This window comes from Watersipora subatra, chromosome 8, assembly GCF_963576615.1.
Source record: "Watersipora subatra chromosome 8, tzWatSuba1.1, whole genome shotgun sequence".
Taxonomy (NCBI): Eukaryota; Metazoa; Bryozoa; class Gymnolaemata; order Cheilostomatida; family Watersiporidae; genus Watersipora; species Watersipora subatra.
In genome coordinates, this window is record NC_088715.1 from 21,577,984 (window position 1) to 21,593,741 (window position 15,758).

At 34.1% G+C, this 15,758-nt stretch overlaps 1 protein-coding gene across 2 annotated transcripts in view; it reads right to left on the bottom strand.

Moving 5' to 3' along the window:
- LOC137401638 (uncharacterized) overlaps positions 1–15,758 on the bottom strand; it is a 33,229-nt gene that overhangs the window by 8,996 nt on the left and 8,475 nt on the right. Inside the window, exons 3-8 of one of the 2 annotated variants that reach the window (XM_068088087.1) lie at positions 11,374–11,530; positions 10,847–11,030; positions 8,414–8,604; positions 5,665–5,820; positions 3,325–3,433; positions 1,226–1,963 (exon numbers count right to left, since the gene is read on the bottom strand). In XM_068088087.1, coding sequence (XP_067944188.1) covers positions 1,226–1,963; positions 3,325–3,433; positions 5,665–5,820; positions 8,414–8,604; positions 10,847–11,030; positions 11,374–11,530 — 1,535 coding nt within the window. Of the gene's footprint in view, positions 1–1,225; positions 1,964–3,324; positions 3,434–5,664; positions 5,836–8,413; positions 8,605–10,846; positions 11,031–11,373; positions 11,531–15,758 lie in introns of both variants that reach the window. The other variant, XM_068088086.1, reaches the window with a different exon arrangement.

Consider the following 15,758-nt stretch of genomic DNA (forward strand, 5'->3'; position numbering starts at 1 on the left):
TTTCAAATGGGACGTAGTTGAACGAAATGGCTTATGTTTACACTTTCATGCAATCTCATTTGTCGAAATGTTTTCACAAATATACTTCACGCATTCAATAAAATCATGTCTATTGTCCTTATGCATCTGTTTCATCACCATTGTAATGATGTCACTCTGAGCACTGATATCTTAAAACCTACCATGACAATTTGTTTAATTTTTTAACCTTAGCTTAAAAGAGTACATATCATTCTTTGATAAACATGATGAGCCTGTTGGTCACCTGTGATAGTCAAAAAAATGAGGCAGAAATTATTTGCGCTGCTTGGCAGGAAGTATGGGTCCCATGATCAGATTACGACTAGACAATTAGACCAAGCCGAAACAAGACTGTAGAGTGGCGAGCATCTATATTTGATACGGGCTCTTCAGTAAAACCCGAAGTGTTTGTCATAAACTAGTGCTACAGGAAGTTGCATATTGAGCCTTTTATTGGCCTTTCAATTCACATGATAACATCATGTGTCAAAACAATAACCAAATGAATTGAGTACGTGAAAGAAATAAACTAATTCCAATCTACGACAGTTTCGTGGTGGCGGCGATTTACTGTTCGTTTTTGAGCTTTTAAGAGCTTGTAATCACATTTTCACAAATTTTGTCTCTACAACACACCGGAGTAAGACATGGTGAATCTTTTGATACCAATTAACTGTAATGCGAACTTTGTTGCAAGTCAACCTTTAAAGTGACACTGAAGGCATGTGCTTCACTTAACTTCACGTAAAATTGCCGCAACATTGGATCCGAAGCTAAAGGAAAAACTAAGAAAATATATATAGGTTTTTGATACAAACAAATAATCCCACAGTTACTGCAGTCAATAAATTGAATAGTTGAGATTAGTGTCTTCCTATTGGAGCGTCCAATAGAATGTGTGCGAAAACATCCTAGAACGGATTAGGAAATTTAAACGTATTTTACAGTCCACGAAACGTAAGATTCCCATAATGTAAACGCTCTCAGAATAAATTTTTTGTATAGTGTAGTGCCATCTATTGGATTTATAACCACTCTTTATACAGATCTATTCATTTAGACTAAAGAGCTCAAATCAGCAGTCATGGATGGCAGCCCACAAAATTGGTTTACAAATATTGCCACATCTGGTGAAAGCTACCGTTGAGTGGTAATTCAACTGACGTAAGATATGAAAAACTTGCCCTTCAAGTAGACAACTTACCTGTCTCATAGCTGAGCGTGTAGATGCTATTGCTTGAATATGCAGCTACCAGTATGTAGTCTCCATAGCACACAAGGCCTTTTGGACTATTAAAATGGGTGAAAGTCCACATGACCTTTCCGGTGTTGATGTTAAATCTGAAGACTTTTCTCGTTCTATAGTCGGCTATGATGACATCATCTCCGTGTCCAGCGCATATCGAGACCTGGTTATTACTCAAAAGGGAGCAGCTTATGTTACGCAGAGTTTTACCACTGAGCGAATAAATAATTAGCCTTTTATTAGGAGGGTCAGCAACTGCTACACAGCCTGCGGCTACAGTCAGCATGCTACAGTACTTGTCATGGCATGGGTGCTGCCAAGTAGCGATCACTTTTCCGGACAAATCGTAGACACCTACTGTGCGAGGACTTATGTAAGACAATAGGTATAGTCTGTTCTCATAGAGGCTGATGGACTCAACAGGACCAGAGGTAGAGATTAATGAGTCATGAAGCTCATAGTAGCTGTCAATCCTACTGACTGTGCCATTATTTAATCCTACATAAGTAACTCCTCTATGTTGACACACTGATACAGGCCTGGACGATGGTGTTACGGAATTAACTAGAGTTACAGGTTTAAGAGGGGATCGAAATGAAGGAAGGCGGCGTGGTAGAATAAGTGGAAGATCCTGACTGCTTTCAACTACAATGTCACTAGACGATACAACCTCTAACTCGATCTCACGATTCTCACCTGAAAATATAATTGTTAGAACATACGTCGACAAATAGTAATCAAATATTCAATTGCAGGCTGTGCATCACATCATAAAAGAGTGGAGGCAGACTACTTAAATACTCGATGGCTCAAATCGTTTAAAAGAAACATCAATAAGTTTAACGGATCAAACCGTGTGACATGAATATAACAACAACACAAATCAAGAGTGTGTTATCAGATGACTAATATATGGAGCTGATAAACATTTAAGAGTGGAGGAAACACAAGTTAAGCAGACAAACAGATTTTAGCAATTTTTCTATGATACGTTGGTCTGAGAGCATAGCATCTATATATAAACTGTATAAAGTTTAGGTTTAGTCGTGGGTAAATAATATTTAGTCTGAGAACAGAGCATGGGTGTCTCTCTATTTTTATTCTGTTTATATTTTCTATTACAAAAAATCACAAAAATTTTAGTATATTTTATTAGCTATTTTTAAATATTGCAAAATGGGAAAATAGGAAATATCAACTATTTTACTATGACTCATCTTTACTCTGACTAACCGGATAAAAGTGCAAGTAAAGCTGAAATGCCACCAGCCAATTTCATGCCACTTGTCTGGATGGTTTGGCCCATCAACCAAGAATCACCCAATGTGAAAAAAGCAAACAAGCCTGCGATCAATTTTGTTCAGAAACAAGATGTCTGCGCCTGATCGGTAGACCGATTTTCAATTTGAGTAGGGCAATGAAATCACTTTCACAGTGAATGACCCATTGTCTTTAATATTTATGTGAACACCATATTTGTTCGCTCATCTGTGAATGTTGTTGTCATAACTTCAAACGAGAGTAATAGTTCCGTCAATGACAATTGTACATTCCACAGCAATAATTCTGTTAATAGCGCCGCTGAAAGGTGCTATCAATAGAATTATTGCTCACGCTCAATCATTATAACAACAAAATAATATTTGACACATCGGATTCAATCATATTGTTGTTGCTACAATAACTAAAGCAAATGATGTTTGCAAAATATTGTCTTTAAAAGTTATTCGTAATCGGTGATAAACTGAACAGTACAAAATAATTAATAAGCTTGCTAAAAACATGCACGGGAAACTTTGCAGAAAACAGTCAAGAAATTGTAAAGCTTGACTCACTAAACATATATCAACTAAAGCGATCTGAGCATGCGAGTAAAAATGGCAAAACTGCCCGCGCTTGGTTCAAAATCGCCCTAGTGTGAACAGAGAATAATTGGCTGATAACTCCCATAAATCTATTCAGATATTAACCGCAAAAGCTCTGTTTGCAAACAGGCTGGTGTGAACGCGGCTTCAAGATTTCATCTCATGTTGTTCATTTCAATGGCTTTCTCTTACCTGTCTGCTTTAATTGTAGTTGCTCTCCCACTTCCATTTTAGGCAACTCGTCCACAATAAATTCGTCCATTTGCTTCTTTAGCTGCTTGAAGCCTCTCACAATGTCATCCTAAGCATAACACAATATATGAATACATATAAACTGTTATAAGCTACATATATTTATATAGAAATTTAGGTCTACTGCCGTTCACCTTGTCAAGCTATAGCTAGTAAAATCTAAGACTGAAATATTTGCTTTGTGCTAGATTTATATTAATTTCTTCTTTTTATTTTTATTGACAGAAAATTCCATTAAGGAAAGCAAAAGTATTAAAAGATGTTTTATGTCTAGAACGCAGTAAACAAATCTTTTACTACAATAAAAGCTGTTATTATTTGTTCGTTCGTTTATCAATTACCATATACTAAATTTATGATAAAATATAGCTTTCTAAGGCACTATAACTCATGACAACTCACAACACCAACACCTGGGCCAATTGAATGCCTTTAAGTATTTCTGAATATTTGCTACAAATTATATGCGCTTTATCGACACACATGATCATCTCTCCAGGCAAACTAAACTGCCATGGTATTACTATATACAATAGAAATAATACGTCATTTTCTAAGCTGTTTGCGGCAAGATAAAAAGCTATAGGCTAATTATTGGATAACTACAAGATTTTCCTTATTCAAAATGAATTTGGAAACCTTCCCCGATTTGACATTTCACGTTATATCGAATTCCTTTGTAGTAGAAAGCATACACTTGACTAAAATTTTTACAATATTTGAAATTTATGTTATGAAGTTGACGTTTTAGAATTATCTAATGTACAATCATACCTCAACATACTAGCTTAATGTGTTCCGGAACTAAGCTCGTAAGTCAATTCACTTACATCTCAAGATGCTGTTTTCTATATCAAATCATTAAGTAAAAATTAATCCATTACCATACTGTGAAAACACCACCCAAGCAGGATATTATGGTGAAAAAACGTGTTTCTGACTGTTGTAATTCAGTACCTCCGATACCTGTTTAGTTGCTATATGCTCTGCAATAAACTGTAACACCACTATGTACACTACTGTCTGGAGTTTTTACTTCTGAGACAAAAATTGTGGAGAACAGCTGCCTGAGAGAGACTTGAGAGCAATGGGCTTGATACACTAATTTTTTGTGACCCTACGTAATGAAAACTACAAACTTAACTTTAAACCTTGACAGCCATGTACAACTTTTGTTGTTTTTTCTAGGTAAATCGGACAGGCTGATTCTGATATAGAACTCAAAATAAAAATTGGTCTACCAACTTTCAAAGTCATGAAGGCTTTTTACAGCATTTCAATATCCGTCTCGAAAACAAAACGACCGGCAACACAAGCTCCGCTTATAAATATGTGACGTATGCTAGCCTTTTAGGAGCGGAAGTTGAAGATGTTTTGTCAGATTTAAGATGATGGAGATGGGTGTCTTAAAACCAATTATATTATTATCTAAATGCTGTAGAGCCTTATAGTGCCTCGAGTTTGCAACCAGAGTTGGTAAACCTAGTTATATTTACAAACTCGAGTTTGTAAATATAACTCGGTTTATCAACTCGGGTCACAAACCCAGCACACTCTAATCCGCCATAAAATGCAGCCTCTAAAATAATCTCAGTCTTTTATGAAAAGTAGAGAAACTATTTAAAATTTGTCGTAGCTTGTTACAGGATGTTTATTAGGCTGAACGCCAAAAATGTTAGCTCAAAAAACGTGATAACAACGCTAGATTTGATAAATTTACGCTTTTTATGGTGGATAGGTCCCACAAACAGTTCGACTTTCTGTGTCAATAAACAAGTCAATTTAAAGTTTTTACCACTTATTAAACCTAATTTTTTTCCATGTTATGATGATAAGACAATCTTTAGCCTAGTAAAAATGTGTATTTATCAAAACCTTTCGTATACAGAGATAAGTAAAACCAAAACACTACTTAATACTTGTACATACATGTATTTTGCCTTTTTGAGGTGATTTCATTATTTGAACTCATTGTTCCAAGTTGTTCATAAGTTCCTATTATATTATTTCTTACTTTATTTTAGCTTCACTTTTTTGTCAATGGCTTCTATTGAATGAATAATGTGTTACTTTCTGCAAAAACTACAACAATAAGCAACTCGGTACACTGTGCAAATATATAATAAGAGAGCTAAACCCCCATGTTCCAAAAATGACACTTATGAGGAACAGTATGATGTCATAGCCCATCTGTTGCAAGTACACTATTAGATACACTACTTTAATAAGTCATCTACTAAGTTCTGAAGTTCTACTACAGGTATTCATCTGTCTACTTACGGGTGGAGAATGTTTGATTTTAGTCTCCAACATTTCTTTATGATTCCTGAGACTTTTCCACTTGTCAAGTACAATATCCTCCAAGAAGTCACTGATCTGTACTTTAGACCTCTGCCTGTTGTTAACCACTTTTGTCTCCAGCTCATCATACTGCTCCTTTAGTGAGTTTATCTACAATTATAGCCAACTCTGATGCTACACATGAATATGGATATTACTTAGACTGTTATTCTGTTTTTAAAACACATATGGGTCGCGGTCACAGAAACCATGGTTAAGTCGCAAATCACGAAGTTGAGTTATCCGACTTTAAAGTTACACTAATTGAATTTATAATATTGGTAACGATTTTTGTAACACGTGTTTCTGGACTAACCAAAGAGTGATCTTTCTGAATCTGAAGTCAGTTTAGATAATAAATGTCTTTAGACCTCGGAAAAAAAACCTTAAAACTGTTGCTATGCTAAACAGGAAGTACTGAAAATGGCGTCCGAAAAACGTAATCGTTTCTTTTTTGCCGATTTGAAAGATAATTCTGACATTTGGACACTTATAATTAGTACTTTGGTATTCTAACTGATGTCAAAAGCAGTGAAAGTAAAGGGAATGACGATGATATATTCCTAACAATTCTTCTAAGAATATTACAATATTTAATTATAAGAATAATTATTTGATTTTTTAGGATTTAATTATAAGAATAATTATTCGAATTTACAAGATCGAAGTATATAGTGACCAATGGTGTGCAATATGTTACTGTCATTATCTTTTTAAAGATTTTGTTGATCATATTACGGTTGTGCACAATATCGCGGTACCGCGGTACCGCCAAGCCATTTTTAATATCTGCAAAACTAAGTAATACATTTTTTTTTATAGATATACAGCTAATTCTATGACAACCAGCTAAAATATGTTTACATTTTTAAATTCAGCATAATATTTTGGATATAAACACAGTAATCTAGATAAATATCACAAATTCTTAATATTGGTTGCTACGACGTTTTGAAATGTAAACAAAAATGTGCATCGGTTTTCGTTTCTCAGACTTGAACACCAGTTTTCTCAAAAGTATGTTTTCACACTAATGGTAAACATGCATTCAAATTATTGACCATAAAATCTGCTGTAATTAAGCTGGAATCAAAAATTTTTTTGCAAAATAACTGTAAGAAGTTTCTCCTTCTGCTAGAGTAGATAACTCTAAATCTTATAATCCCGACTTAACCATGGTTTCTGTGATCATGACACATATATAAGATGCAACCATATATATATATATATAAATATCAATGTTTGTTTGTCTGTCGTCTGGATATGTCCTGCGTCAAGGTCTGTCTGTTAAACGTACGAGCAAAAAATCTGTGTAGCACTGGAAATAAACTCGGGATCTTCAGTTCTTCATATGGTTGTATTCAGGCCCGTATTCCTTGGGGCAGCTGGGCCGCCCCAATTTTTTAATGATTTTCAGCGGCTATGTACTAATAATTGCAGTCTAAACGCATTCACTTTGAATTTCCAACAACTAGCAACTAACGTTACGGCGCTATTAGATTAGCATAAATGAGTTCATAGCTCTAGCTTCATCGCTCTCGCTTCATCGCTAGTCTATCGCAACTAGTAACTAGGTGGAGATGCTCACTAATCTACCCTAGTATTAGTTTCGCCTGCCACTAATGCAGTGTTAGTGAGTGAATGATCATTTACTGCATTGAAGCAAATCAAAACATTGATGAGGAGCACCATGGGCAGGCTGTCTAAATAATCTTCTAATATTATACATATATAATGATGTTGAAATAGATACAGAATCAGTTGTGAAAGATTTCTGCCATGGACACATTGACAGAACAAGAGCTATTGCAATAAAGAAGTGATAGCTCTTGTTCTGTCAATGTCCCTTACTGAAATCTGTAGTGTCATGGGTTTTATATCGTTCGTTGAATAAAGAAAAAGTTTTGCCTACAATAAAAAATATATTTATGTAGATTTTGAAGCTTACAATTGATTGCATTTATGCATACTTTGAGGGTTGTTGTTGCTTAAAAGGTCTAGAGCTTCGGGCGCTGCCTCGAACGCCCTTGGGGGGCTTACACCACCCCAAACCCCCAGGCGTTCATAACTAGCCGCTTAATATTTGCAACCCCAACTTGCAACCAGGAATACAGGCCTGGTTGTATTATCAATTAAACTACCTGTTCAATTAGCCATGATATTCAATAATTGAAATCATATGTATTACATCTGCCAATTTTCAAGGCCGATTTAACAAAATAACACTAAATGTTTTAGCTAGCACGCTTGAAGGTCATGATTGCATGAGAAATCACGACACAATTTTTCCTATCACTGGCTTCAGAGAAATGGAGATGGTTATTATTATAGTAGACATACAAAATAGTTTAAGTTACTAGCTTAAGTTACCTAAAGTTATTGGGTAAAAAACTTAGCCGACAAAAACTGCATTACTAGCCATTGTAAATAAGCCAGTTTAAATCTTAAACAAATGTGTAGCAAAAGGAATATAAATGTATTTTTTTTCCACTAACTGTTTTAGCTCTGCCTCGAGCATTCCTATATTATATATATGCATTGGCCGGACTCACACATAAGTTTGGGGCTTTAAATAAATTGCTTCTACAACTTTGACGGTTTTGTAATGTATAACTTAAAAACAAGCTATACTGAGTAGACAAGTATACAACGAGAATTCAATGCAAACAAACTGTTCTCTTTTGCCAACCTGCTCATCTCTCTTTCTATGTATCAGCTTCAACATTTTGTCAGTCTTGCTGTCATATTCAGCTTGAAATTTTGATATTCGTTTAAACAATGCCTCAAACTGATCGTCTCTAGCTGAACTCTCAGCAGATATAGTGCCTGTGAGAAGTGTCGAAGCCAGGTCTTCCAGTGGAACCAATGAATGAGAAGAACCTGCACCAAGAAGTTAACTTATTGTATACAAATCATGTTAGAGCAGCAATGATTCGCGTTACATAGAAAAAGAATGAAACGCTTGTTTTGCTTCATTACTCACAAACTTCAGGATCAAATACACATATAGATTGATACGATGTAATCGTGTAAAGTTGCCCTTAATGTACCTCAGGCTGTCATCAAAAATCACTTGGTGTTCTAGAATGACAGACATCTTTTTACGTATAATATAATTAAGTATTATATATATATATTTAAACAATATGTATAAATATAATAGATAATTATAAAAAAGATGCATCATATGATAATACATAAAATATATATAATAATATAGTATTAGATTAACAGGGATATATAACGTTATCTATATATTTTTTTTTCAAAGCATGTCGTCGTATGTGCATTCTAGGTTTGAATGTCCGGCTATAGCAATTAATTTAGCTTTGTGGCGGTTTACAAACACCAGGTTAGGAAACCTTGATCTATGGCGTTATCATGTTTGATATATCATAACCACACACTAATTATTTTAGCAAAGCCTCCACGCGCTACGAAGCTGCGAGGAAGAAATATTTTGGGATTTATGTATATCCAGCCTGATGCTTCTTCGTCTTTCTTTTGTTAAGGCTAATTTGTTCAGCCCTACGATATCGACAATAATTTATCTACGAACCTAAAATTTGGCAAATTGTGTACTGATTATATACGTTTTCAGGAGATTCATTTGCTCACAATGGCCAGTTCAGAGTTATTCGTTACGATAAAATGGTTTCGCAAACATAAAATCATTTAATGATAAAATTTCAGCTAAATGACGTGTTTATTGATACAATGCACCCCCAGGTCATTACGCCCCCCATAAAACACGATGCTTTTTGCCAAACCGTATCAACAAAAATTTCTCTCTCAAAATAAATATTTGGTGACTGTTGTGCTTTTCATTTGGTCATAACGATTTTTATTTTCGCACTTTCTATTAATTGTATCATTACCAAATAACATGCTTCTTAGTTTACATACTTGCTATTTATTTCACATCTTCATTTAGTTCTCTGCTTATTTATTCCAGCTGCTCAGAATACTTTTTTCCAGCTGCAGTATGTTCTTTTTATTCTGATTTGGTACCTTGCGCTCAACAATCATTAAATAGGAATACATATTTTGTTCGTTTAAACAATCTTTTTACGTTATTTATTTCAGTTCAAATTAAAACATCTTTGTTTGTGTTCCTATCAGCGCTCGCTTTGTGTATTAGCTTTTACATCTTTCATTTTAAACCTAACCAATTAGTAATTCATAATAAATTTCACATTTTACAATAAACATTTGGGAGATTATTGTAAGATTATCTGTGAGATTATCTGTGATATTTACTGTGAAACTTATCGTGTAAGAATACAAGTATCAGTTATTCCTCACTCTCTCATATTTGCACAAATTTACATACTTTGAAGAATGTATATGAAGATAGATAGATTTACAATCTTTTATTACATTTATAAACTTTGTATAACTTTTGAAGTTTATAATATAAGGCTTTAAAGTTTGTTGCATTATGTTTTTATTTCAACTTGCATTTTTTAAACATAATTGGAGCATAATGTTGTGTTTGATGTTTAAACATTATTCATTTTCCTATCACTGTTTTCCTATCCTATTACTTAGTTTCCAATCTTTAATATTAATATAAATTTTTCATTCAACCATTTTTGGCAGACATTGTTCTAATAAAATTTCGACTACAAAATACTACCATATTTTTTATCAATCTTTTAAATACATGTATTCTCAGAAGTTACACATTGTCTAATGCATCCAAAGAAAAGAACCTGTTCTGCACAAAATCCTTTCCTCATGATATAAAGTTTGCTTGAAAGTTAGAGTTGTTTAAAATTAATTAATATATTAATTAATTTAGATTACACCAAAAACTTTTCTCATGATATGTAGTTTGAAAGTTAGAATGGCAAATGTTGTTATATATGTTAAATACGAATAAATTTTCTGTCCAATGACTTTTTTATTACCCGAGCAACGCCGGGTAATAAAATATACAGCTAGTGTATTTATATAAATACAATCTAAAGATAAAATATATAATATGTATTAAATACAATGTAGCTTACATATCATAAGATATATATAGTACATGTATATGTTATATATAAAAAGTCATATTCCTAATAAATCTAGCTATTTTTGGATAGTTACTTACAGTCACAATAAACCTACATACCAGTGTCACAGATTGGCAAGACAGAAACACACTTCAGGCAGCTGAGCACATAGCAGACTTCACATCCAAGGACATATTGTAGCTCTTTATGCTTGGGGCAGGTGCTGACTTTAGCTTTTTGTTGTTGTGTAAGGTACTCTAGTATTGTTATCTTGTGATGTTCTTCCAGCATTTCATCATGATACTATAATATTGACAAAGTCATAGCTTTCTGATTACCAGACAGTATGAGCCTAGTCGACAGGTCTCTCAGATGGTAGCCATTTGGTTGATGATGGAAACAACTTTTCAAACCACTGAGACCGTACTGATAAAATGTTGATATACAAATATGTTGACAATGTGAAATAAGGTAACGAAGGAAAGAGTATTGACAAAACCAAAAATGCCAAAAGTGAAGAAGAAATGGATTTTCAAATAGAGTTGGCAAGCGATAACAGGACTAACATGACAGAAACTCGTACTGTTGACTACGCAAGCCTTCGAATAATACCCAAATTTACAAGAGTAACACTAACATACATTACCTCTAAATGAGCAGGGCAGAACTTCTTACAGCAGAAGGTACAATAGCTTACAGCTTTCTGTCTTCGAGTGCTCTTTTTTAGACAAGCATCGCAGAGGGTCTTGTCGGTTTTCAAGTCATAGGACGGAAGCTTGTCTGGTGGCATTTCAAACACCTGACTGTTGCAAAAACCAATGTTAGCACTGTCATCTTCAACACTACATTAAATGATGTAATCCAACCTAGAGGATGATGTGCAGTCGCAACATGGAGTCATAGTTATACCTAAGAACTGTTTTTTTCCCAAATTGTATAAAAGCAACTGAACCCTGACATTTGTCACTTCTTAAAGGAACGATTTGCAAAAGTAAAGCACAAAGTTATAATATATTTTGAAAAAAAAGAGGATCACTTGTGGAAAGCATTAGTAATTCAGAATTATCAAACATGTAATACATACTTCGATATATTATTTGGTCTATAGACATGCCAAGTCCATCATTATAAAGTATCCCCTTATTTCACCTACCAAATGTTAGACTATAATTTGAACTAATCTCTTCAGAACTATGATAACAATTCAAAATATTCATATAAGCAAACTAGTGCGCTCTAAGAAGTAATTGAAACTTCACGACATGGATGCTAGTATAGTGGGTATGAACTCCCCACAATGCGTACTGCACATAGCACAATGTAATGTTACATTTTATTTCAGATCATAACCACTGACTAGACTAAAATTACTGTAAGTAACTATAGTTACTATGATTAACAGATTATGTTGTTAACGACTTTTAATGTATACTTCGCTTACATGAAATGTCGATGTTTTTTGCTAGGGGTTGTTTAAATTAGATAATTACTATGGGTTTCTATAGCCCTCCATACAACATTTTCGCTATAGGATGTCTACACTGAAACGAATTAAAATTGTATGGTGAGGGTCATCAATGCTTTAACTGTAGCAAGTTCTAGCCTATCAACTACCCCTAGTTAAAACTCCTACATTTTTAATTGATTGGTGATTAGCACTCAAAAGTAGGACAACTCTTAGAAGTACATTTAACATACATACAAGCAACAACAAAAAACTAGTTTGCAAGTTGTTTTTTTTTAAATGAAGCCTGGAATATATATCCGTGAATTATTTCATGGTAATATAAGTGATCAAGTTTGGAATAGTCTATAGAGTGCGTCAGATGAGAAAATTTTTTTGAAGCAGTCCAGGAGTAACCTGCCTGCCGCATCATTACAAAGAAATCACCCACGGTGGAAAAAATAGTGACAAATGCCATTGTTTCTTTAATTGTCACTCTTTTGATCGACTGATTTGTGAGAAAACTCGTATGTCGAAAGCTTTTCCGCAAAGTGGAGTACCAAAAAAGCTTTCCATTATTTATTTTCCGTATCTACAAATATGGAATGCATTAACAATGTTATTAATGTTAACAAATTCTGTTAACAAGCTGTATAAAGCAATGAATAAACCATCCAGTAAATGGTTTATCCAAGATTCATGGAACCAATCCAATGAATGATTTGTGCATACACTGATATAAAGGTAGAAGCTCAGATATTAGTGCTTATAAATATTTACATATCTTTTGAAAGCTCCGCCAAAGCTTTCAAGAGATTTTTAAATATTCTGTGAATATTCAAGCGATATGCGAGTATTTAAAGGTTGACTTGCAACAAAATTCACATTACCGTTATTTGATATGAAAAGATTCACTATGTCTTACTCTGTTGTGTTGTAGGTTCAAAATATGTGGAAAGGTGATTACAAGCTCTTAAAAGCTCAAAAACGAAGAGAAAATCGCAGCCACACAAGACCGCCGTAGTTTGGATTCCCTTTCCAAAACGGTTCAAATGTGATGTAGTTGTGAGAGATGGTTTCTGTTTACACTTTCATGCAACCTTATTCGTTGAAATATTTTCACAAATATACTTCACGCATTCAATAAAACTATGTCTATTGTTCTTACGCGTTTGTTTTATCATCATCGTAATGCTGTCACTTTTAGCAGTGATATCTTATAACTTACCGTAAAAATTCGTTTAATTTTTTTAACTTAGCTCGAAGGTGTACATATCATTGTCTGATAATCATGACGAGCCTGTTGGTCGCTTGTGATAATCAAAAAGTTATGCACAAATTATTTGCGAAGTATTGAGTCACGTGATCAGATTACGACTTGCCGATTAGATCAGGCTGAAACAAAACTGTAAAGTAGCGAGCAACTATATTTGATATGGGGTCTTCGGTAAAACCCGAAGTGTTTGTCATAAACTAGTACAGTGCACCCTCGGAATACGATTACCCTGAAATACGATTTTTTCACTTTACGAAGTTGAACATTGTGAGATCTTCACCTCGCTATACAAATTTTATTTCACGATACGATTTTGAGAAAAGTTTCGCGGAGTTAAAATTTGGCGGTCGGTGTGCTCATAACGCACGTCGAAATAACAAAGATACCGAAATACAGTTTGCCGAAAACATTTTCAGAACGTTTAGAAAAGATACCATGACTGACTACACTCAGGACAGCATTTTGCATGGAAATTTCGTGCAAAATACACAAACGAGAGCAAATATTCATTTTCAGCGTTATACTCTCTTTTACTATAAACTTTTAGTCAGCATACGTATATAACTACCAGCATCCATATTTAATTCGTTAGCTATAGAATCTGAGACCGATACAAACATTAAAAAACAAAGAAAAAATGATTTCCATGTCAACAAAGTTGGAAGTTATAAATAAATAAGAAGAAAGCGCCCGTATTGTTAATATTGTCAAGGAATATGGTTGTAACTAATCAGAATTTGCAGTTATTATTAAAGCAAGCACAAGGAGGAGCTTACGAATGACGATTTGAAACAGTTGGAAGGCCATGCACACGATCAGCATTAAAGAGGAGCAACCCTTTAGTATGGGCGAAGGCCGAGGAACTAGAAGATACAGAAAAACCTACATTGGCAGAAATATTTCAAGTGTTTAATTTACTGATGTGGACTGGTACATAAAACCAATGCGTGTGGAATGTATATCATTATTTATATTTTTGTGGCATGTTTTATTCATTTCATTTTATGTTTAATTTATTTCATTTTGATTTTATGTTTTACTTTCTTGTTCAAGCATGTCTTTGCAGTCCGGCCTGTTCTCTACTACGTAAATACAATTCATCGTATGTATGTAACTCATATATAACAAGCTACTCAAGATAGTTGACGCATCCACATTACTTTCTGAAACTTGCTAAAGCCCTGTCCTCTAGGGTATAAATTCGTCCAAACTTTGTATGTTCGGTTACAATGGTTCTTGTGCACATTTCATACAAGACAAACTACTGTACCATCTTCTCTGGATCCTTTTACAAGCGTTAGCTAGCAATTTTCTGCATTGCACCATCAACCTTTTCTTTCAAACCAGTAGAAAAATTGGACAGGAATGGACAACTTCTTTTAGCCTGCTAAAAAAATTCCAATTCATTACGTATTAAATTTATTTTCAAGTGTACAGCAACATAATTAGCATTGATACGCTTTTGCCTCCTCTCTGCTTTACTCTCTACATGTTTCTGCTGAAGCCACGTTACTCCAAAGGTATGTACGCCCTGTATAGCAAATAAAATTTTTTTTTTTGGTAGCCATTAAATGGTCAAGTGTGCGAGGGGCCGCTTTCTATAGCTGCATCGCTCGGCCTAATTGTTAAGGTTGAAAAAGGTTTCAGCCAGACACGCTAAATTTTATAGTGGAAGTGAAGATAGGAACTGCTGAAGGATAAACTTTTGTGATAAAGAGTTGAAATTCAGTAAAATAGTTCAAAATACATACTAAAACTTAGTTTTAAGTGTAGGTTTAGCAAGCTAAACTTACTTGAAGTGATTTCAAAGTTTATGTTATGCGTGCCTTTTGAATGTAAAATCTCCTTACCGTACATACTGCATTTGGTAAACACATTATAATTTTGCATTTTATTGCAGATCATAACCATTAAAATACACTAAATACAACACAGTTATTGTAGGTAACTATAATTACTAAAGTTAACATACTATTTTGTTGCTAATTGTTGATATGTACACATTTTTGTAAAAAAAATTGACGATTTTTACCAGGGGATATTTGCATTGTACAATTACAATGGTCTCTATACCCCGATATACGAATTTTTCAACATACGATGCCAACCCTGGAACAAATTAACATCGTATCTCGAGGGTGAACTGTACTACGATAAGATTTATATATTGAGCTTTGTATTGGCCTTTCAATTCACGTGAGAGCTTACGTGACAAGACGATAACCAAATTTCGTGGTTACGTCATCGAAATAAAGAGATTCCAATCTATGGCGGCTTTTCGTTTTTGAACTTATAAAAGCTTTTAATCACA